Source organism: Enhydra lutris, unplaced genomic scaffold (genome assembly GCF_002288905.1).
Source record: "Enhydra lutris kenyoni isolate GAN:26980312 unplaced genomic scaffold, ASM228890v2 scaffoldscaffold83, whole genome shotgun sequence".
Taxonomy (NCBI): domain Eukaryota; kingdom Metazoa; phylum Chordata; class Mammalia; order Carnivora; family Mustelidae; genus Enhydra; species Enhydra lutris.
Genome location: NW_019154167.1, coordinates 4,682,739 through 4,703,901, shown reverse-complemented (window position 1 = coordinate 4,703,901; position 21,163 = coordinate 4,682,739). Strand labels below are relative to the sequence as shown.

General features: G+C 42.7%; 1 protein-coding gene across 1 annotated transcript; it reads right to left on the bottom strand.

Annotated features, from left to right (window-relative positions):
* Positions 1-9,345: 9,345 nt before the first annotated feature.
* Positions 9,346-14,409, bottom strand: LOC111161267 (ESX homeobox 1). Its single transcript, XM_022524845.1, has 4 exons — positions 14,331-14,409; positions 13,825-14,143; positions 12,717-12,762; positions 9,346-9,684 (listed from the first exon to the last, which is right to left on the bottom strand). The coding sequence occupies exons 1-4, from the start codon at positions 14,407-14,409 to the stop codon at positions 9,346-9,348; spliced, it is 783 nt and encodes a 260-aa protein (XP_022380553.1).
* Positions 14,410-21,163: the final 6,754 nt, after the last annotated feature.

Genomic DNA, 21,163 nt, shown 5'->3' with positions numbered 1-21,163 from the left:
TGGGGTGCCCGGGTGGCTCAGTGGGTTAAAGCCTCTGCCTTCGGCTCAGGTCAAGATCTCAGGGTCCTGGGACTGAGCCCTGCATCAAGCTCCCTGCTCAGCAGTGAATTTACTTCTTCTTCTGTTTCTGTTCTCTCTCTCTCTCTCAAATAAAGAAATAAGATCTTTTTTTAAAAAAAGCTTTATTTAAAACAAAAAGACTGTGATGTTGGCTCAAAAGTGAAATATTTATATTTATATTTATCAATGGAACAGAGGAGAGAGATTGGAAGTAGATTTTAGCATACGTAACATGGACAGATGTCAGATATGCACCCTAAAACAGTGATCAAAATATTTTATATTTAGTAAGCACTTTGAAACAACTGGATAGTGAAGGGAAAAATTAACTTAGGATTGTGTATCTCCTACTATGGGACACAAATGATCTCAACTGGGATTTTAACAGAGTTAAAATCACGTAAAATCAAATCTAAAGACTAGAATAGACTATTCTTCTTGAGCACAATTATTTGATAAAATATAATCCCAACTGTGGGGAAGAGGACAATTTGCAGAACAAAAAGCACATAGAATAAGTCAATGCTTGTACAATATGTAAACCTCTTTATGTGACAAGTAAATAAGCCTACAACAAAGTACCATTTTATACCTATTTAATCAACCAAAAATTATTTTGAGAGACAAAACCCCAATATTCGTGAGGCTCTGGCAAAATACATATGTTGGCAGTAGTGATCATAGTAACAAGAGTAGCCAACATTTATTATGCCCGCCTTCCCCATAACATTTCTGTGCAAAAGGAAATCTCCCATTTCATAACAGAGGCAACTGTGATTCAGGGAGGTGGGGTCTATCCTCACATAGCTAGTATAGGCAGAACCAGCCTAACAGCGTTTTGTTGAAGTCCAAACCCTGTGTTCTCTTTTTTAAAAGATTTTATTTATTTGACACACAGAAAGAGTGAGAGAGAGAGAGAGAGAGAAGCAGGCTCTCAGCTGAGCAGGGAGCCCAATGTGGGGCTCAATTCCGGGACCCTGGGATTGTGACCTGAGCCAAAGGCAGACATTTAACTGACTAAGCCACCCAGATGCCCGCAAACCCTGTGCTCTTAACCAAAACTCTATGTACACTGCTTTTCATGCCAATATGTAGGCAGAGAAATGAAAAAATTCTTACCCTCTTATTTTTGTATTCCAGGCCCAGAAATTTAGCTTGGGAAAAACGTTTCAAAGAGAAAAGCTGTGTATCTCTATCTCTATCTCTGCACACAAAGATGCTTAGCATTTCAACAAATGGCTATTGATTGCTCATTATGTCTTAGAAAAAAACTACTAACAAGTTACGAAATATGAACCCAAACATTAAAACCATCAATGTGAGGAATATGATAAAATGTGGAAAAATATTTAGGAAATATTGTTAAACAAAAAATAGAGCACACTATTGACTATCCTCTACGTAGAAACAAACAACTGGTTATAGGATGAAATTAAGAGGTAAATTAGGAGATTACGAGATTTGGGATGGGAACTGGGGGAAATACAGAGTAGGAGGAATGTTTTCAGCTGGGAACCCTATCGTTTGACTTTTGTGAAACCAGGCTATACATTTTTCTATTGATTGCCTGTAACAGCCAACTTTGCAAAAGCGGTTAGTCTAGGCGCCCCAAGATTGGTGGGTAAATGCTTTAATCTCCGAGAGGACACCCCCTTTCCCCGCCCTCCCAGTGGCCTCCCAGTGGCTACTCTTACCTGGTTTCCTGGGAGCCGCTTGTGCTGTTCAAATGGGAAGTTAGGGGAGGCCAGGGCTCAAGGTTAAACAGGTGCCAGCGGTCAGTGGTGTTGCGCTTGCGGAGGGCGGTTCCTGCGAAAGCTCAGCTCAGCTCAACCCGAAGGAAGGAATCATTTTCATTTACACGTCACTACACTGATCCGTTTTACGCGGGCGTTAAATCGCAGGTCATGGACTACTGGGGCATCCACCTTCCATTCACTACTCTTGGCAAGCAGAGATCCTCTAGTGGCCGCCACAGGTTCTGACATCTGAGCCGCAGCTGGGTTCTAGGGAGATGGAAGTGGGACTGGGGGAGGAAGGGTTGGAATGGGGGGGGGGGGACTTTTTATAGTCTGTGTCCATTTGAATTTGTAAGCCTTTTCCAATTATGACACGAATTGTTTAAGAGATTGCAAGACTAAAAAAGTTTTTAATCACTAATTTTCTTTTTAAAGATGTATTTATTTTAGAGAGAGAGAGAGCGCGCGCCCACGCGGGAGCACGAGCTGGGGGAGGGGCAGAAGGAGGGAGAGAGAAGCAGACTGCCCCTTGAGCAGGGACCCCAATATGAGCTCCATCCGAGGACCCCGGGATCATGACCTGAGCCAAAGGCAGATGGGTAAGGACTGAGCCACCCAGGCGCCCATCACTAATTTGTTTTTGAAAGTATTTTTAAAAATTAATTTCTTCCTGAATACTTCTTAGCACAGACTTGAGTCCTGACACCTTCCCCGGGAGCAGGCTTTGTCAGTCTAACACCTGGCTCACCAGGCTTTCTTCTCTGGTGATGAACTGTTCTTGCTTTTTATGGGGAGGAGTTTGTCCAATTATTAGACCATTAGATTTACCAAATAGTTCCAGAACTCCTGGGCTAGCCATTTGGAATTCCACATTGGAACAATTCTACCATAAGTGGATTACTGTTTCTCATTGACCTCAGTGGGAGCAACTCGGCAGCTAGTGGGGAGAGTCTAATGTCCAAAAGAAGCACTGAATGAGATGGATTGATGTGACCACTCAGGATATTTTCTTTTTTTTTAAAGATTTTATTTATTTATTTGTCAGAGAGAGAGCACAAGCAGGGAGAGTACCAGGCAGAGCAGGCAGAGGGAGAAGCAGGCTCCCCACTGAGCAGGGAGCCCAATGCAGAACTCGATCCCAGCACCCTGGGTTCATGACCAAAGGCAGACACTTAACCGACTGAGTCACACGGGCATCCCCAGGATATTTTCAGTCTAAAGATCTCATGTGCACGTGCATGAGAGAGAGAGAAAAGAGCCAATAATGCAGAGCCCAGGGCATGACTTGGGTAAAGCATTTGAGTGCTCTATTGCACACCACGCCCCTAGAAGAAAAGGTTACTTAGGTTTCTGATCTATTCTGAGGTAATTTTTGCAGCTTGTTTAGGGTAAGGGTCCACTCTCATTCTTTTGCATGTGGATATACAGTTTTCCCAGCACCATTTGTTGAAGAGACTGCCCTTTCCGTATTGACTGGTCTTGGCACCCCTGTTGAAAACAATTTGATTATAAAATATATTTGATGTATGAACTATTTTTATAACTACTGCCAGATAAACTACACTAATAAACTAAAAAAAAAACCACACTAAAATCACAATTTAAAAACATAGATTCTCAGGAGGAGTTGGCCACATTCATGTTCTTATCTTACCTTGCTTTTTAAAGTATAACACTTCCAGATTCCAGTGATATCCTGTGTTCATAGACAGTTTATCATTCATCCAGAGAAAAGGAAAGCTTAAAAGAGAAAAAAAGGGAACCCATTTGAATGGTGTAAGTAGAACAAATTTAAAAAGACAGGTCAATACCTAACAAATTTGCCTGATTTTTATGCAGAAATATTGAATGATGTTACATTAAAGTAAATCCTTAAAACATCAGAATGTCTAAGAAATGGAGTTATTCTTCTTAATGGAACTTGTTGATGAGTTGAAATTTAACAAGAAACCCATGTTTTTCTGTATTTCTGTTTAACAAAATGTGAAAACATTCATTAGTCTGTTTTCTTCTCAAATTTAAAAGAGGAATTCAATGAATTCAATGTTCAATTCAGTGATTATGTATACATCAAAATGATGAAAACTTTTTGGTTTGAAGTCTATCATAGTCACTTTTCAGCTGTGTCATTTTGGGCAGGTTTTTTAAATTTACTTTTTAAATTAAAAAAAAAACTTTTAAAATTCAAATTCCAGTTAGTTAACATATGGTGTAATATTAGTTTCAGTTGTACAATATAGAGACTTAAGGGGGCCCCTGGCTGGCTCATTTGGATGAATGTACAACTCTTGATCTGAAATTGTGATTTTGAGCCTATGAACCTATTGGGTATAGAGATTACTTAAATAAAAACACAACAATATAGTGATTCAGCAAGTGCTTATCCCAATAAGTGCCCTCCTTAATCCCCATCACCTATTTTACCCATCCCCCTACCCACCTCCCCTCTGGTAACCAGCAGTTTGTTCTCTGTAGTTCAGAGTCTGTTTCTTGGTTTTAGGCAGGTTGTTTAATCTTTTTGTGTCTTAGTTTCCTCATCTGTAGAGTACCAATAATTGCAATCCAGGCATATTGTTCAGCATAGTATTTGGCACATTGTAAAGCCCCCTCTCCCCGAAAATTTTAGCTGTTATCATTATCACCTTTTATTATTGTTGAATATAAAGCACTAGCCTGGGTGCAACGAGGGATCAAGAAAATAGAGGAGACCCAGTGGGAAGCTTCAGGTACTACTGTGCAGGTAAAGACATCAAGAATTCCATCTACAAATGGCTGAGCTTTAGTGGGATGCCATAAGTTATGCAGGTTCTTGTCAAACTTTAAAACTTCTTTTGCTTTGGGGCGCCTGGGTGGCTCAGTGGGTTAAGCCGCTGCCTTCAGCTCAGGTCATGATCTCAGGGTCCTGGGATCGAGCCCCGCATCGGGCTCCTTGCTCAGTGGGGAGCCTGCTTCTCTCTCTGCCTCTGCCTGCCTCTCTGCCTGCTTGTGCTCTCTCTCTCTGTCAAATAAATAAATAAATAAAATCTTAATAAATAAATAAATAAAACTTCTTTTGCTTCATCTTTTTGTCTCCCTTGTTCAAGGGGAACTGGTCAGAGACTATTCATTGGCCCCTACCCTGCCTCTTGTTTTCTCCCCAAGCCAAGATTTTTGGGCCAAGAATAGAGAAATTGTGTTCCAAGTCTGTAGTTCTCAGAGGCCCTAGTTTTGTTGGGGCCTGTGCATCAGAAGGATCCAGGTGTATCAATTATGTTGTCCCTGCCTGTATGCCACCTCTTCAATCACTTGTGTCCCCTTGTTTGTGAAGCACAACAGAGTGTGCTTTCAGAAGGCGCCTTTTGTCTTCTTAGGGTCTAAAAATATTTGCATGTAAATGTTGGGAATCCAGACAGTCTCCTTAAGATCTAACACTTTGCATGGGGAGGCATACAGACCACCGGGGGCATTTGCAAAGTAGATTTATACCATTGCACCTTGTGTCCCGGCCTCATAGCATTGCAGTGACATCTGAGAAGGAGAGAGTGTGACATTGATCAAGGGAGAGCATAAATAACTACATTTCAAAATGAATACTAATTGCGTAATGACAGTTTCCAAACTATTAGCCTACTTTACAAAAAAAGTTAATTCATCACAAGCCCAGAGCTGGCTGTTTCTTATGTGTGGTGCTGCCAGTTGGCAGGCACCGCTTTGCAAGAGGATTGGGGGAAATGAGGGTTATTGTTGTGGAAGCTCACTTGGCCTTTTGTGAGGAGGGTACAAACTGCATCACTCTCTCAAGCCCCTGCTGTTCAGCGTTCAAGAGTGGACACCAGGATCCTGCACGCCTTCAGGGGGAGTTGCTTACTTTTCCTAGAGGTAAAATGGCCCAGTGCCGAGACTTGGGGAGGAGCCTTGAGTTTGTAGCCCCTTGGAGGAAAGTGTTCTGGGAAGATGGAGGTGAACAGCACGGAGGAGCTGAACCTCGCTTGGTGTGTGCCCGCCCCACAAGCTGGGAAATCCTGGGTCCCGGGGAGAGGGCATGGCCACAAGGAGCCTGGCCTTCTCTGGAATGAACTGGGCATGCTACTTCGGGAAGGCAATGCCACGGCTCCTGAAGGCCTGTGTTCCCTCATCTGTAAAATGGGGGGGAGTGGGCTGGGTTACCATGAAAGCCCCCTCCAGTTCAGGGAGAATACCAGTGTCTGTCTCTTCCTTTAAGCTGAGTGTCCCCCAGAAGAAAGACAATTTGCTTGAAAAAGTGGAGTGACATGATGGGACTGGTTCCCCTGTCATGGCCATCTTTTTACTGTAGGAATTGTAAACGAGTTTTTCTTCCATGCCAAACTGATGGGATCTTATGTGAAAATACTCTGAAGGAAAATGAAAAAGTGCCTCTGAAGAAGAGGAGCTATCTGAGGCCAGGGTTCATTCTCCTTGGGACATCCTATTGTATTGAAAGTGGGAGGAAGCATGAGAAAAGCCCCCAAGAAGAATCATCTAGATCAGCATTCTTGGAAAGAAGGGTGTGGGGTGAGGATCATGTTATGAAATCATTTGCCCTCCACTCAAGGTTTGAGAACCCTAGTTTATGTACCACTTTGTACTGACTCCCCCACCTCCACCAATAGGAGGCCCTGGGATTCAAATTAGACGAAGTTGAATTTACCCATCAGGAGTTTCGGGGGAATAACTCTATTATTGTACACCATTATTTTACTTTCAGGTTTTCACCATCCATAGAGTCACACTGGGACTGAATGGTTGGGTGGTAAAACAGTATATCCATATGTGTTTAGAGCATGCCCAATTTTAGGTATAACACCCCACGAACAGAATTTGGGCAAAAGTCTGATTTCTTTTGAAAACAACTCAGGTCAAACTCTATTCCTTTATTTTTTTACACATTTACAGTAATTCTTCTCTTTTTAAAAAAGTCACTTTTCATACCTATTTCAAGGGAGAATCCTTGTATGCTCAGCTGAAGAACTACTTTTAGTCCCTTCCTTCCTTGCCTTTTTTTTTTCCTCATAAGTACTTGTTGTCTCAATGATGGCTGAGATTTTGATTTCTTAGGCACTTCCAGTTTAGATTGTTCTGACTAGATTTGTTTGAAACAAGATCCAGGTCACATAAATCTAGTTTTAATCAGAAAGTCTTTATTCCCCCCCCCCAAATACTTCATATCTTGTTTTATTTGACTATGAAAGTTACTATTGTGAAAGCTCCCTGTCATATGTTCTTCAATAAGAAACAACTTTAGAAAGAGCACATCCAAAATTATTACTGTATAGTGCCAAACCTCGTACTCCTCCTGAAATTGTGATTTTTACAGTTCAGCCCAAACCTCCATCTATAAAGACTCTATCTCAGATAAACATATTGGCTGATAGCTAGTTTCTAGAGATTTTATCAAAATAATGTCCTTATATTAGAACAAATTCATTCCTGATCTATGCCTTAGGGATATTTGAAATGCACCTTAAGAGGAATGCTCTTTGTGGGATTATTTTAAAAAACCTCTCCCTTTTATTTTTTTAATTTTTTTATTTTTTTAAATATTTTATTTATTTGACAGAGAGAGATCACAAGTATGCGGAGAGGCAGGCAAAGAGAGAGAGAGAGAGAGAGAGAGAGAGAGAGGAGGAAGCAGGCTCCCCACCGAGCAGAGAGCCCGATGTGGAGCCCGATGCGGGGCTCGATCCCAGGACCCTGAGATCACGACCCGAGCCGAAGGCAGAGGCTCAACTCACTGAGCCACCCAGGTGCCCCAAAACCTCTCCCTTTTAAAACCGACATTGGGGGAACCTATTATCTGCAGAAATGTTTTTCATATTTCCTCTGCTCACATCCCACCCCCCTTCTGGCACCTCAAAGTAGATATAATTTTTAAAATAGTACATACAATTCTTGAAGACCCCATCTACTTAAGGGAAAGGATGTTCCCTTTTGTGTTTTTGGTTTTTTCAGGCAGCCTGAGGGAAAACATGTTCTATGTTTGTGCCAGACTGAATTTGAGAGTTAGCGGCAGAATTTGTGTCCTGGGTCCTCACTGTTTGACTTCGAATCTTAGTGTGGCAGGGCTAGATGGGGTCCTGGAACTTTATTTGTACAGACTCTGTATTTCCAAGAGGACTTAAAGCACTCAGGGACCTGATGTTTAATGAGAAGGAAAATGGTCAACAATGGGAGAGAATGGTTGTTTCAAAACTAGCCAGTAAAGATGGTAATCGGCATGCTGATGCATTTCTGGATGTTCCTCCCTCCCAATGACCTCCTCACTGCAGAAGCCCCACATTAGATACAACTGTTTTGCTGATCTTTGGCATCCCTATGTGACGGATTGGAAGAGAGGATTGAAAAGTATTGGACAACACTGCAAAAAATCATAGGCTTTCCCAAGATAATAAAGCTTCCCTTCAAACTAGGAACATATAACCTCTGTGAAACTCATCTTTGAGGTTTCCCCCTCCCCAACCCACTTTCTGTGAGAGGATTCTTATGCCCCTGTGACACCCTTAAGTCACTGTAGTTATTTCATAGGATGATTGTGGTCAGAAAATGACCGTACATTGATCAAAAGCAGAAATCTTACCGAAAAGTGATGTTTTAAGAAGAGTGGGCCTGGCTTCATCCTCTCCCTCCCATTTTAGGTTTTGTTTTCATCCCTTGGCAGCTTTGCATGCAGACAGCATGAAAAAGCAAAGGTGTGCCTCTTTTCATGAGTGCTAATTCTAGAACATTGTCCAGGGGACCATTTCTTGGATGTTGAAGGGGACAAAATATACCTAAAGGTGGGACTGTCTGCCTCTGAGCTGTGGGGAAACTACAGTAATAGGCTTTCTTGGTTGGGGGGTGGGGATGAGAAAACAGAGAAGAGCTCCTTTCTGACCTTCTTGGAGCCCCTTCTTGTGTCTGAACCAGAATGATTCCTATTTCCCCATCACTTCCACAAAATGGAGAGCAGTGAACAGAATTCAGAATTTGGCTGTCACGTTCACTTAACGGCCCTGTGAGTAACCTCTTAGGAAGTTTGTCTCACAGCCCGTGGCTGTTGAGCTTCTTGGCATGAATGGAACACGGACCTGCCTGGAAACACACTGCCCTCTCATCAGAGACTCACCCCTTCCCAAATTGCACAGGGATGTGCTCCAAATGGGGCAGGGTGGGGATGAGCATTGTTGAGGATGGGGCATGTGGAAGATTGTTTGATCCTATAAACCAGCATGGGCACTTGGAAAACTGTGGTGTGCATGGCCTCTTGATGGTGACTCAGGACTCAGGGGTATTATGTTACGAAAGGTGGCCTCTTTGATATTCTGTTGGAATGCCATTCCCTTAGTAATTTGCATGTATACCCCATTTATCACATTAGGCACTAAAAACCAATAGGTTATTTATTTTCAACTTTATTGAAAATACAACATGCCCTATCAAGAACAAAAGGCACTGATTTAGTTCAGTTACTCAATTCATTTAACAGCTATTTGAAGAATTACTTGATGTGCTATGCACAATTTATATCTGGCAGAAAAAAATACTTTGGAAAAATTGTCATAAAGACCACACTTCAGAAAATGGGCCCTGCGAAATGACCATTGATGACAGGGGCCCATGCCATGCCTACAGGGGCCAGAGCAAAGGGAGGCAAAAGTGGAGGTGGCATTGGCAGCATGGGTGGCCCGGGGGGCAGAGGTAGCCCGGGGAGCACAGGTGGTGGTGGAGGCCCAGGAGGCATGAGCCCCCGAGGCACCAGAGGAACATATCTCCACCCCGGTTCTAGAACAGGGATAGCATAGGGCCCTTCAAAGATCACCCCCACAGGAGGGCCCAAAGCAATGGGGGCCAGATTTCTAAACAGGGCCCTCTGGTGTCTTCTCCACTTGGCTCTTCTGTTCTGAAACCAGACCTTCAATCAGAGGGAAAAAAAAGTATTGGTTTAGTACTTGAACTGTCAATGTCACAATAGAAACACACACAACATGCAATGCTGCCATTGAACGTTTAAATGAGGGGGGCGTGGCTGAGTTATGTCCTTATTACTAAAATAACTTGGGAAAGCAAACCACATACCTCCCTTCAGCTAATCCTTAGTGAGTCATGGCTAGTCCAGACTTGGGCACATTGATTTGTCTCCCTTGCTGTTTTTAATATTCTTTAATGTTTATCCCTCCCAGGTTTTGGATGTTAAGTCTAAGTGATAATGTGCACTGGCTCCCTGACGTTAATGCCTATGCCTGGCAACAGGGTAAAGAGACATTGGCTCATCAGCTGTCCAGCTGCTCCCACTCCCTCCTCACCAGGGGAAGTGTCACGTTGGCTATGGGGGAGGCTGAACATGGTATAAAAGTGGGCCTGACGTAAAGTCATGCTGATGGGAACCACCCCTTTTACGAAAAACTCTTCAGTCTGAAGTTACTAATCCATAGGAGCACATTGCAGTTTTAGACAGAAAAGTTTTCTTCAGTGACGTTTAAGGGATCATTCTTCTAAGCCTTGTGAGAATTAAACAAAAAAGTATGTCAAAGGAGGCCTGATTATGGGGTTTCAGGGACGGCTGGGACGTGAGTTGCTGAAGCCCCTCACATTGCCTTGCCATTTTAGCCTTTAGTGTTAAGGAAAGTTTAACCTAACCGAATCCAAATTCAATAAACTGAAAATTTTTTCCCCAGATAAGAGACTGGGTACCGCATTGTCGTGACTATCAATTTTGCATGGTCCCATCTACCTTACCCTCCAAACCTCCCTGGGCTCAGAAGGTCCGCTCATTCGGCTCTAGCTACTTCTAGGATTCTGGACAGAAGCTGCGGTGACCCACAGGGGCGGGGCACCTTAGGTCCTGCCAGCTCCACTCCTTAACTAGGGGGGCTCCAATCCCATCACTTATTCCTAAAGCCAGAAGGTCCAATTATGCATTTAAGGAAGATGTTCAACAACAATGGGAGTAGGTAGGGCTCACAAAAGAGGCTCCTCCCTGAGTGTTTGCCAACTATTAACAAACAAACAGATGAAAAAGTTGTCAGTTAGACTTTACTGTCCTCTTGGCATACTAGTTAATCAGGTTTACATTGTATTTAATCATTTTGGAAGTTCCCAAACTGCAGTATTTTAATTGAGACAAAGGGCCTTTTCTCTCTCTGGGCAGCTACCTTTTCTCTTTCCCATCTTAGGATTTGGGGTCCTGCTGGATGAATATACTCTGAAAAAGTCAGTGTAGTAGAATTGATTTTGGAGAGATTCTAATGTATCAGTGGTGAAATCTCCCTAAACCTAAATAAAGCCCACATCTGGCAAATTTTGCTATGGGCCAGTATTAGGTCCATATTCACAATACTGGTTTCATAAAAGAGATCACCTATATTTGCAAAAGGCTGGGGGGAAGCATCTTTTATAAAGTTTCTTGGAGGAAATTCATGTTGCAAAGCTTGAAAATATGTGAGAGCATAGTCTTCTTCCCTACTTGGATTTTCTGGCTCATTTTCCCTTCAGAAATCCACTGAAAGGACGACATAAACCCAGGGAGGGGGAAAAGCAACTCAGCAAACCTCTTTATTTTCTCTGAGATTACTTTGCCTGCCTGAGAAAGTAGAAGACTTGTCCTATTTCTTTGATGAACCTATGATTTTCTATGACCTCAGATAGTCACCTATTTGATCCCATGACCAACAAATTAATAATGACTTCCTGAAAAGTGTTTTAAATTAACATAAATGGGGCGCCTGGGTGGCTCAGTTGGTTAAAAGCATCTGCCTTTGGCTCAGGTCATGATCCCAGGATCCTGGGATCAAGCCCCACATTGGACTCCCTGCTCCAGGGGAGCCTGCTTCTCCCTCTCCTTCTGCTTGCTGCTCCCCATGCTTGTGCACTTTTTCTCTGTCAAATAAATAAATAAATAAAATCTTTAAAAAATAAATTAATACAAGTTAGAATCTGGCCTGAAATGAGAACACTCTCATAATCAGATTCCAGAAAACCCACCTTTTCAAAGTATTACTACCCAAAAAAAGGGAAAAAATTCTTAAGAGTGTTAAAGATTCCTCATGACAATATTCATTTATACATTTGGTAGCTTCATAAAGTTGAATTTGTGTGACATCTGCAATGCATATATTTGAATGTATACAATACGTAACTAAACTTTCACCTCTTTTTAGGTCCATGGAACTTTATTAAAATTGGTTCCCTTTTTTGGTTCCATTCTTCAAGACAATTTTCCTTTCCCCATTACTACCATAATCCTAGTATTTTAACAATGTTTCAGGCGGACATCAAAGTCTTCCAAAAAATTAAAAATTTAAGGCTGTCACTCTCTATGCTGCTTTACAAAACCCTTAAAAAATAGCAGTAGGAAGTAGGATCAGGTACTTGGGACTTTAAAGCTACCCTCCCACCCCAGTTTCAGTTTACTAAACATATATTAGTTACTCATGCCAAGTGTTCTCCGTGTGAATAACTCCTTCACCCCAATGTCTGAATATTTATAAATTTATTCATTTAGCCAAGAGCTTACACCTGGATTTAAATATTTCAAGTAATTTAGTATGGTTAAACCTTCTTTTAACCTAGATCTTCAGTGCATTAATTTGTATATTTCGCACGTGGGACTGAGCCCCAACATGATTCTACATAGAAATATTCCTTTAGGGAGGACTAACATCCTTCCTGAAAGATACCAGTGTTAAAAGGAGGGGAACTTTATTGGGGAAAACAGTGTGTTTGATTTTTTTTTCCATTAGGAAATCATATTTCCGCTGGTAGTGGGAAATTTCCAGAAGCTCCAGCTTACCTATCCCATTTCCCATTCCCAAGGCACCCAATGTTCAAAACTTATTTGTGAAACATGGAAACAAACCACATCAACTTCAGAATGTCCAGGACAAAATCTCAAGTATGTTTTAGAATGGCTGCCCTGTACCAAGAGCGCTTTTAAGATTTACTGACCTGCACTCTGGCTTCAGTCAAATTCAGACGTACAGCAATCTCTTCTCTGTGGGAGGAAAATTGCAAATGTTTAGTATTTGGAGTTGTGGATAAAATGAAATATATCATGTACATTATTTCTATGCCCCCTCCCAGTGCAGTTTTCTGTAATACAGCTTGAGGCTTGCTTTAAGGAGTTTTCCCTCGGACAACTTATCTCTATTAAATAAGATAGAAAAAGGGAACATATATGAAAGTTCCTGGTATTATGTCTGTTGACCACGACACTATCAATTTTTCTGTTTGTGGAACGGCAGAGAACAACCCTGGAAATCTTTTCTTGGGAAAAGATTTATTTATTTATTTATTTATTTTCCTGTGAAAATAAATAAAACGCCAAAAGCCTTTAAAGTGGAGTTCTGAACCAGGCAGAGTACTTCCAGGGTTTATTGTAAAGGGAGAGGGGGAACTCTCAAGGAGGAACTCCAAACCGTTGGCCAAGCGCTCGAGGGAGATTCTTCTTTTGCTCTTTGGTGGGCAAAGCCTGAATACATCAGAACCAGAAAAAGTGCCGCTAATACCTCACAGATACACGTTCTGATCCTCCCCCCAGCCGCCCCGCATTCTTGCTGGGCCAGAATAGGCCTGCCCCTCCGTACACTACTGCGATCCGCGATCCCACCACAAGGGTTCCTTGTCCGCTGGCTTTTTAAACGCTCGAAACTCTGCCGCCAGGAAATAGCGCTCCACGTGGCAGAGCCGAGACTAAGGTGAGGCGAACTCGCCTCGTGCGCAAAATTTTAAATGCAGGAAAAAACTGAGCAATCACGATGAATAGTCTAATGCAATATTAAAAATACAAAAATTAACGCAAAAAACTCACGATGAACAAAATACCAAAATTTTAAATAAAAGCGGGATCAACCTGCCCTCCCTTACTTGCTTCACCCTTTCACCCTAGTTCCGCTACTGTCTCACTGCCCCAACCTCTGAGGGCAAGGACGGACCCTGGCGCCCTCGAACCCCCTAAGTGGCTTTTGGCTCAAGAGAGGAGGAAAGGGGTCCCGGGAGAAAGCCTAAGATTCTGAGGCCCCTGGAGAAGTGCGCGCATGAGGAACAAGCCACTTACCTCGCGAACACGTCGGGGTACTGGGTGCGATGGAAAATGCCCTCCAGCTCCTGCAGCTGCAGCTGGGTGAACGCGGTGCGGTAGCGGCGCTGCTTCCTCTCCGCGACCAGTGGCCCCTGCAGGGCCGGGGGGGGCGGCTCCTCCTGCTGTTGCGGGGGCTCCAAGCCGCCGCCAAAGCCTCCCTCCTGGTTTTCCTCGTTCGGGGAGCTCCGCTCTCCCGCGCCAACGCTGTTTGCCGCCGCCCCTTCGCGCTCAGGTTTGGACCGTGTATCCTCCCCTCCTCTCATTAGAACCAACGAAGTTAAGGTTGGCTTCGCATCTGGGAAAGGAAAAAAGCAAAAAAAGAGGCCGGAGCGTTGGAGCCCACGCTGCGTGGGCTGAGGAGGTAAGGGATTGAGATGGAAGATAGAGGGCGATAGCCGCGCCGCGGCCCGTCCACCCGACCCTCCCAGGGAAGTTCCTCTCCTGCAGTTTGCCAAAGCACCTGTCCCCGTCTAGGCACTGACCATACTGTTCATCCTCCACCTCGACCCCCAGGCTGCGGTAGCCGGCGTCGTAGGGGCTGCAACCGAAATTACGCTGCATGTCCTCAGTGCTGTCGATGAAGCCTAGCGCATCTACAAATCCTTCGCTAGGGTCGGTGGCGAGAGCTGCGACTAACTGCCGGGTGGGTGCTCTCCTAACGCCGGGACCTGATCTGGCGCTGAAACTGAGACTTGCGCGCCTTATATAGGGGGTACGTTCAAAGTGTACGCGCTCGCGTCGGTTAGACGCCCTCTATTAGCGTTTGCATTACTTCGGGTTGGTGTCGGTGGGACCTGACGGGGGCGCACTGGCGGTCGGGGCGCGTAAGTAAAATAGGGCGAGTGTTTGCAAGAATAGGCATGCTTGTGTGGGAAACTGAGACTCCAAATCGCAGTTTAACTGACTTCTCCCAGCTAGGACGAAATATCTGATTGGAAGATGGGGCTGTACTGGATCGGGAAAGTAGTTTTGGAGGGTGGGGAGGGGCAAGACTTCACTCTAGATCCAGGAGTTCGTGGAGGAATGTTTGTAACATATTCCTCCGCGCAACGTTCTATGCTCCCCAGACCGCAAAGGAAGCGGTGTCGCTTGCTTCCTCAGGGAGGAAAAGATGGAGATATAGGGCTGCAGAAAGTGCGAAGCCCTCAGCGACCCACGTACGCTAAAGCGAAGTTAGTCTACCCTGCGTGGGGCTCTGAGCACTCCTCTCCCCTCCTAGAACTTGGTGACTAATGGATAGGATTATTTAGTTCTGTTCTATTTGTACCCAAAGTCCGAGTATCGGGCTAGTGATTAAGACGAAAGAATTAGCTGTTTGCACTGGGTGTTTGCGATCAGATCCCCGGTGTATTCCGGGAGAGGTGATTTGTAGTCAGGTTTACTGAGCAGTCCGGGTGGTCACATGCGCGCTGCGAGAAACCCAACCTGCCTCTTGAGAAAGCTCCAAGGACTTTAGATTTTTAGTAATGAACCCACGTCGGAGTGCAAGTGTAGAAACCTGCCAAGTGCTTAATGCATCCAAGAATGCTGTGCTGCATGGGCTCCTTCCTTCAGTTCTGGCACGTGCAAAGTTTGCTGTGCTTCTTAATGCAGCCTTGCTCTGCAAGGCGCCGAGAGCGCGCCTTATTCCAGGTCCAGTATTGCAGCAGGCGCCTAAAGCGCGCCTTATTCCCGGGACAGTGTTGCAAACCTGGGATGAGTTCCCGCTTTTCCCACTACTTCTCCCCTTCCCTTTTCTACAGTTATCTTCCTGAGCTGGTTTTCTCCACGAATGTGCTAAATAAAAAAGGACTGGGCCACGATAGAAGGCTCTATGGTTCTTCCTCCAAGAAGTGTTTGCAGGGGCTCCAGCACATGTTAATGTCCTTTATATTTAAGAATAACTTATAATAGTGGGCCCTCTGCTTGGCACTGTACACAATTTATCCTACTTTTTACCTTTACAACCACCATTATTATCATCCCCATTTTTTTTTTTTTTTAAACAGAAAACCGAGCCCTCAGGAAGCCAGGTACCATGCCCATCCATGGTCATACCAGCAAGTTTGACTAGAAAGTCCGTGTACTTTTCACCTTATTACTTATTACTTTATTTAAAAGGGTATATAATGGGGAGGTTCCAGACAGGAGTGGAGGGGGAAGGTATTTTGGGGAAGAAGATTATTGGGCAGAGTCTTAAGAAATCCTGAGTGCCAGGGGTCTCCTACTCCTCCTGCTCTGCTTCAGGCCTCTTTCTATTTGCTGAGTCTCCCGAAGCCAGAAGTCTGGGATTCAGGAGTGCGGGGTTTTCCAGCCTGTGCCTTCACTTTTTCTCAAAACTGAGAGGACACTGATGGGAACAGGGTGCTACATGCATTGGCTGCTGAGCTAGTCACTTGCAGACACAGGAGGGAGAGGTGAGGAGACCCACCCTGCATTGGGGCCACATTAGGACTTTTCTGGACCCTAGGTGTTTTTGCCTTATTGGGCCTTTTCCTCCATATATATGTGTGTGTGCACACACACACACACACACACACATAAAATGTAAATATATAAATATATATTGTAATATATAATATAAATGTATTTTATAATATATAAAGAGATATAAATATATTTCAGATATATAAATATATATTTCATATATATTTAATATATATTTATATATATTTCACAACTATGTTGGTATAAAGATAAATGTAATGTGCCTTAGGTTATATTAATTTTTTCTTTTGATTTAAAAAGAAATTAAAACATTTTCCTGGGCTCCTAAAAGTATGGTGGATGGTGGGTACTGTGACTGCTGTGACTAATGGAGAAATCCCCCTGCCTCATGTTCCCAGAGGTGGCAGGTGGGAAACCAGCTAATAGGTGGTTAGCTGACCAGTTCATTTTCAAAAAGAGGTCAAGGGATGGCAACTCCATAGCCCCTGACTGACTTTAATCTAGATATTTCTTCCTCAGTCTGGCTCTTGCTGAGTTCTGCTGGCCTCCCTCTCTTTGGGCCAGATACCTGGTGAACGATTTTGGCTTGGGATGAGTTATTACACAAGAGATCTATACAGGTTATAATCATGGGTGTGTAGTAGCTTACTTAGTATATTGGTAACAGCTTAGGTGTGTTCTCTCGCATCTTACATTTCCATGGTTTACTCCAGCATTTTCTAAACCTTATTCACGTGCCTGTTGCTCATTTTGCCATATCTGGATACTGGCCATGGTAGTATTTGATTAACGTGTTTACTTAAATTGATCAACTTTTTGAAAACCTTAAATACCTAATTGGACCTCGTGCTAGGCAAAAATAGCTATGACTTCAGGGGTTTTATATACCAGATTTATGGGAGGTAGAATGTGACAGTAGTTGAGAGCAGGAACCCTGGAACCAGAATGCTGGTGTCTGAATCCTAGGTTTGATTGTTACTTGTTAGCTAGATAACCTAGTGAGTTGCTTATTCTTGTGCCTTTGTTTTTCTCATCTGCAAAATGGGAATAACTAATAATACCTACTTCATGGGGTTGTTGTGAGGATTAGTGGAAATGATAACAGTAGCTAACACTTAGCTAATTCTGGCTATGTGGCAAGCACTGTTCAAAGTGCTTTCTATATATTAACACATCTAATTCTCATAGCAACCCTATGGAGGTAGATATTGCTGTTATCTTTGTTTTATGCATAATGTTATTGAATCACAGGTTAAGTAACTTGTCTAAAGGTACCTAGCTGGGAAGGTTTTAGAACTTGGATTTGAAATTTCTTAAAATGATGTTTCATAGAGAGAACATATTTATCAATAATGGTACTATTATGATTTTTTTAAAAAATAAATATACTATTCAGTCATTTCTAGTATATTCAGTGCTGTGCAACTATCACCATTGTCTAATTCCAGAACATTTTCATCACTCTGTAAAGAAAGTCGGTACCCATTAGCAGTATTTCCCAGTCCTTACCTCCGTGCAGCCCCTGATAAACACTAATGTTTATCTATCTCTATGGATTTTCCTTTCTGGGTATTTCATACAAATGGAGTCATGCAATTTGTGACCATTTGTGTCTGGCTTCTTTCACTTAGCATCGTGCTTTTGAGGGTCATGCATCTGTAGCATGTCAGTACCTCATTCCTTTTTATGGCTGAATAATATTCTGTTCTACAGATAGACTACATTTTGTGTATTCATCAGTTGATGGACATTTGAGTTCTTTCCACCTTCTAGTCATTATGTATAGTGCTGCCACTATTGCTATGAACATTTGTGTACAAGTTTTGTTTGAATATGAGTTTCCAGGGGTTTTTTTTTTTTGATATGTATGTAGGAGTGGAGTTACTAGGTCATATGGTAATTCTATGTGTAACTTTTTGAGGAGCCATCAAAGTGTTTTCTATAGCAGTTGCACCTTTGTACATTCCTACCGGTAGTGTAGGAGGGTTCCAATTTATCTACATCCTAGCCAACACTTGGTATGTTCTGCTTTTTTTTTTTTTTTAAGTTATAGCCATCCTTGTAAGTATGAAGTGGCATCATTGTGATTTTGGTTTGCATTTTTCTAATGACTACTGATATTGAGCACCTTTTAATTTGCTTATTAGCCATTTATATATTTTCTTTGGAGAAATAAATGACTGTTCATCTTATGCCCATTTATTAACTGTCTTTTTATTGTAGAGTTGTAAGAGTCTATATATTCTGAATACTAGACTCCTTATGGTGTGGTCCTTTCAGTTTTCTTTTAATTTTCTTGATAGCTCTCCTCGGTTTTGCAATCACAAGCCTGTCCTCATGTGGCTTTAGAGTTCGAATGAACACTGTAAGCACAGTCTAAATCATTCCTGGTAGAAAATCCAGACATGTGGCAAAAGCAAACTGAATTTTTTTCTGGAGGAGTCTACCCTTCACTGAGGCTTCAACAAGATTCTCACAGACAAAACCCAAACACACATTTTTTTTAAAAAGCTACCATCAGCACAAATAAACCAAAGATGTAGATCTCCAAAGACTTATTATCATGTGTAAACTATTTAAAAACATGTTTATCATGTTTAAATAAATGAGAGGATATAAAAACACAAGGGAGAAATAACCATATATAAAAAAGAAGCAAATAGAATTTCTAGAACAGGAACTAAAAGTAACATATTTTTTTCTTTTTTATAGGGGCAAAATACACATAATGTAAAATTTCCCATCTTAACCATTTTGAAGTGTGCAGTTCAGTGGCATTTAGTACATTCACAGTGCTGTGCAGTCATCACTACTATCTAGTTCCAGAACACTGTCATCACTCCGAAAGGGAACCAGTACCCATTAGGTGCTCACTCCCTAGTCCCACTTCCCCTAGCCTTGGCAACCATAAATCTATTGGCTGTCTGTATAGATTTGCCTATTTGGACATTTCATATAAAGGGAATAATACTATATGTGGCCTTTCGTGTCTGGCTTCTTTCACTCTGCATGATGTTGCCTAAATTCATCCATGTGGTGGCATGAATCAGGTCTTCATTCTTCTTACTTGGAGGCATCATATACTAGCCTCCAGAAGATAAGTGTCAGGATAATCTGGAGCTGGAGTCCCATACAGAGGCTCAGGGTGCCTTGGTTGTGGCTCTGGCACTACCACACCAAGGTGACATACTTATCTGCCTTTCCCTTGCTGAAGGGTGGTTGGCTGATGCAAGTTTAGACTCCCAAGAGGAGTCCGTCTGCCAGGCAATAATCCCTTTGTGAAGGAGCTAATGATCCCTAAGTAAAGACTAGAAGTCTTTATTCCGGTCTGTAAACCAAATAGTTTTTAAGGACCTTTGCAGTCAAGACAGCTGTAATATTATGGAAGTTTCATGCTCATAGATTATGTTTCTACTGCAGGTGAGGTCACCTGTCCCAGGTGTGGCTAGACGTGAGGGCAGGATGGATGGTATTTCTGTTTGGTAAGGCCTGCAGGAGCCCTTTCATAGCACTGCGTGGTTTCTAATTCTTACTTCTCCCCACGAGGGGACTCTGTAGTTAGGAATTTAAAATGTTTTCTGTTTCTGACCAAAAGGCCTACAGACTGAGCACCCCTGATAATCTACCCCAGAAAAACTTGATAGGAAGAATGGGATAGCTTTGATGAAGTAATGTCTGTTTTTATTAAATATAATTTCTCTTGAGTACAAAAAGATTTAATAAATGTTTTTTTAAAAAAGAACTTCAGCTTTTTAAAAAAAAATAGACATTGCTTCTTTGAGATGTAAGGGTCATGTGGAGGCTTTTTGTACCTACATTTCGGGGAACCACAGTTTTCTGTAATTTCTTCAGACTATTGAGACTGTGTCTATACTCACAAAGTGAGAGGAAAACTCCCTGAGGCTATTTGCATATATAGTCCTAGCTCTTAGAGAGGACAGGAAGGAAGGAAAGACAGCCTGGAGATATCTGTTACTGTGGGTGATTTTATGTGGCAGTAAAAGTGATTGAGTTTTGGCATTTCTTATCCTGTCTTGGAACATCCAGGCCCTTCAGTTTTCTTTCATGAAACTGAATCATTTACACACAAAACCCCAGTCCAGACTCTGGGCTTCTTTGATGTAACTAAGAGTCAAGAATAAAAATTCCATGATTTTGGGGCTGCCTGGGTGGCTCAGTGGGTTAAGCCTCTGCCTTCAGCTCAGGTCATGATCTCAGGGTCCTGGGATCAAGTCCCGCATCGGGCTCTCTGCTAGGCGGGGAGCCTGCTTCCTCCTCTCTCTCTCTCTCTCTCTCTCTCTACTTGTGATCTCTCTCTGTCAAATAAATAAAATCTTTAAAAAAAAATTCCATGATTTTTCTTTAAATTCTAATTTCTTTGGCCATTGTGACCAGAACGCTTGCAGAAATGACTGTGGCTACAAGCGTTGATGCACGATTCGGTCACTGCTCCTAAGGATTTCTTTACCTAGGGCATCCCAGGCTCAAGCCTCTTAAAAGGTCTGCTCCCAACAGCTGCATTCTTAGTAGGAATCCTTCGGAAGGAAGCCTTTCATGACCTTCTTGATCCTTGCTGTGATCTGGGAGAGTAATTTGCATTCACTCTACCTTATGGTGAAAGAAAAATACGGTGTGCAAATTACCATGGCTTTTTAGCTATTTCCATTTCTAGCTCAGTTCTCATCTCTGGCAGGACGTCGTTCCATTCCACGCAGTCCATCAGTGCTCTTGTCTTAGGAGGTCTCACAGCACTTGCTGTCTGAACTCTTCATTTGATTCTTATCACATACCTCCTGAGCGTGAGTTACCTCTAAATATATGCGGACATGAATGCATAAATGTGTGGGTATGTATGTATATCGATGCATGTTTCGATTTCTCCATTAGA

Excerpts from the sequence above, each read along its gene's own strand:
- LOC111161267 (XM_022524845.1), bottom strand. The coding sequence starts at position 14,409 with ATGCAGCGTAATTTCGGTTGCAGCCCCTACGACGCCGGCTACCGCAGC. Across the intron at positions 14,144-14,330 it reads GGTGGAGGATGAACAGTATG|ATGCGAAGCCAACCTTAACT; the intron begins GTCAGTGCCTAG and ends TTCCTTTCCCAG. Across the intron at positions 12,763-13,824 it reads TACCCCGACGTGTTCGCGAG|AGAAGAGATTGCTGTACGTC; the intron begins GTAAGTGGCTTG and ends TTCCTCCCACAG.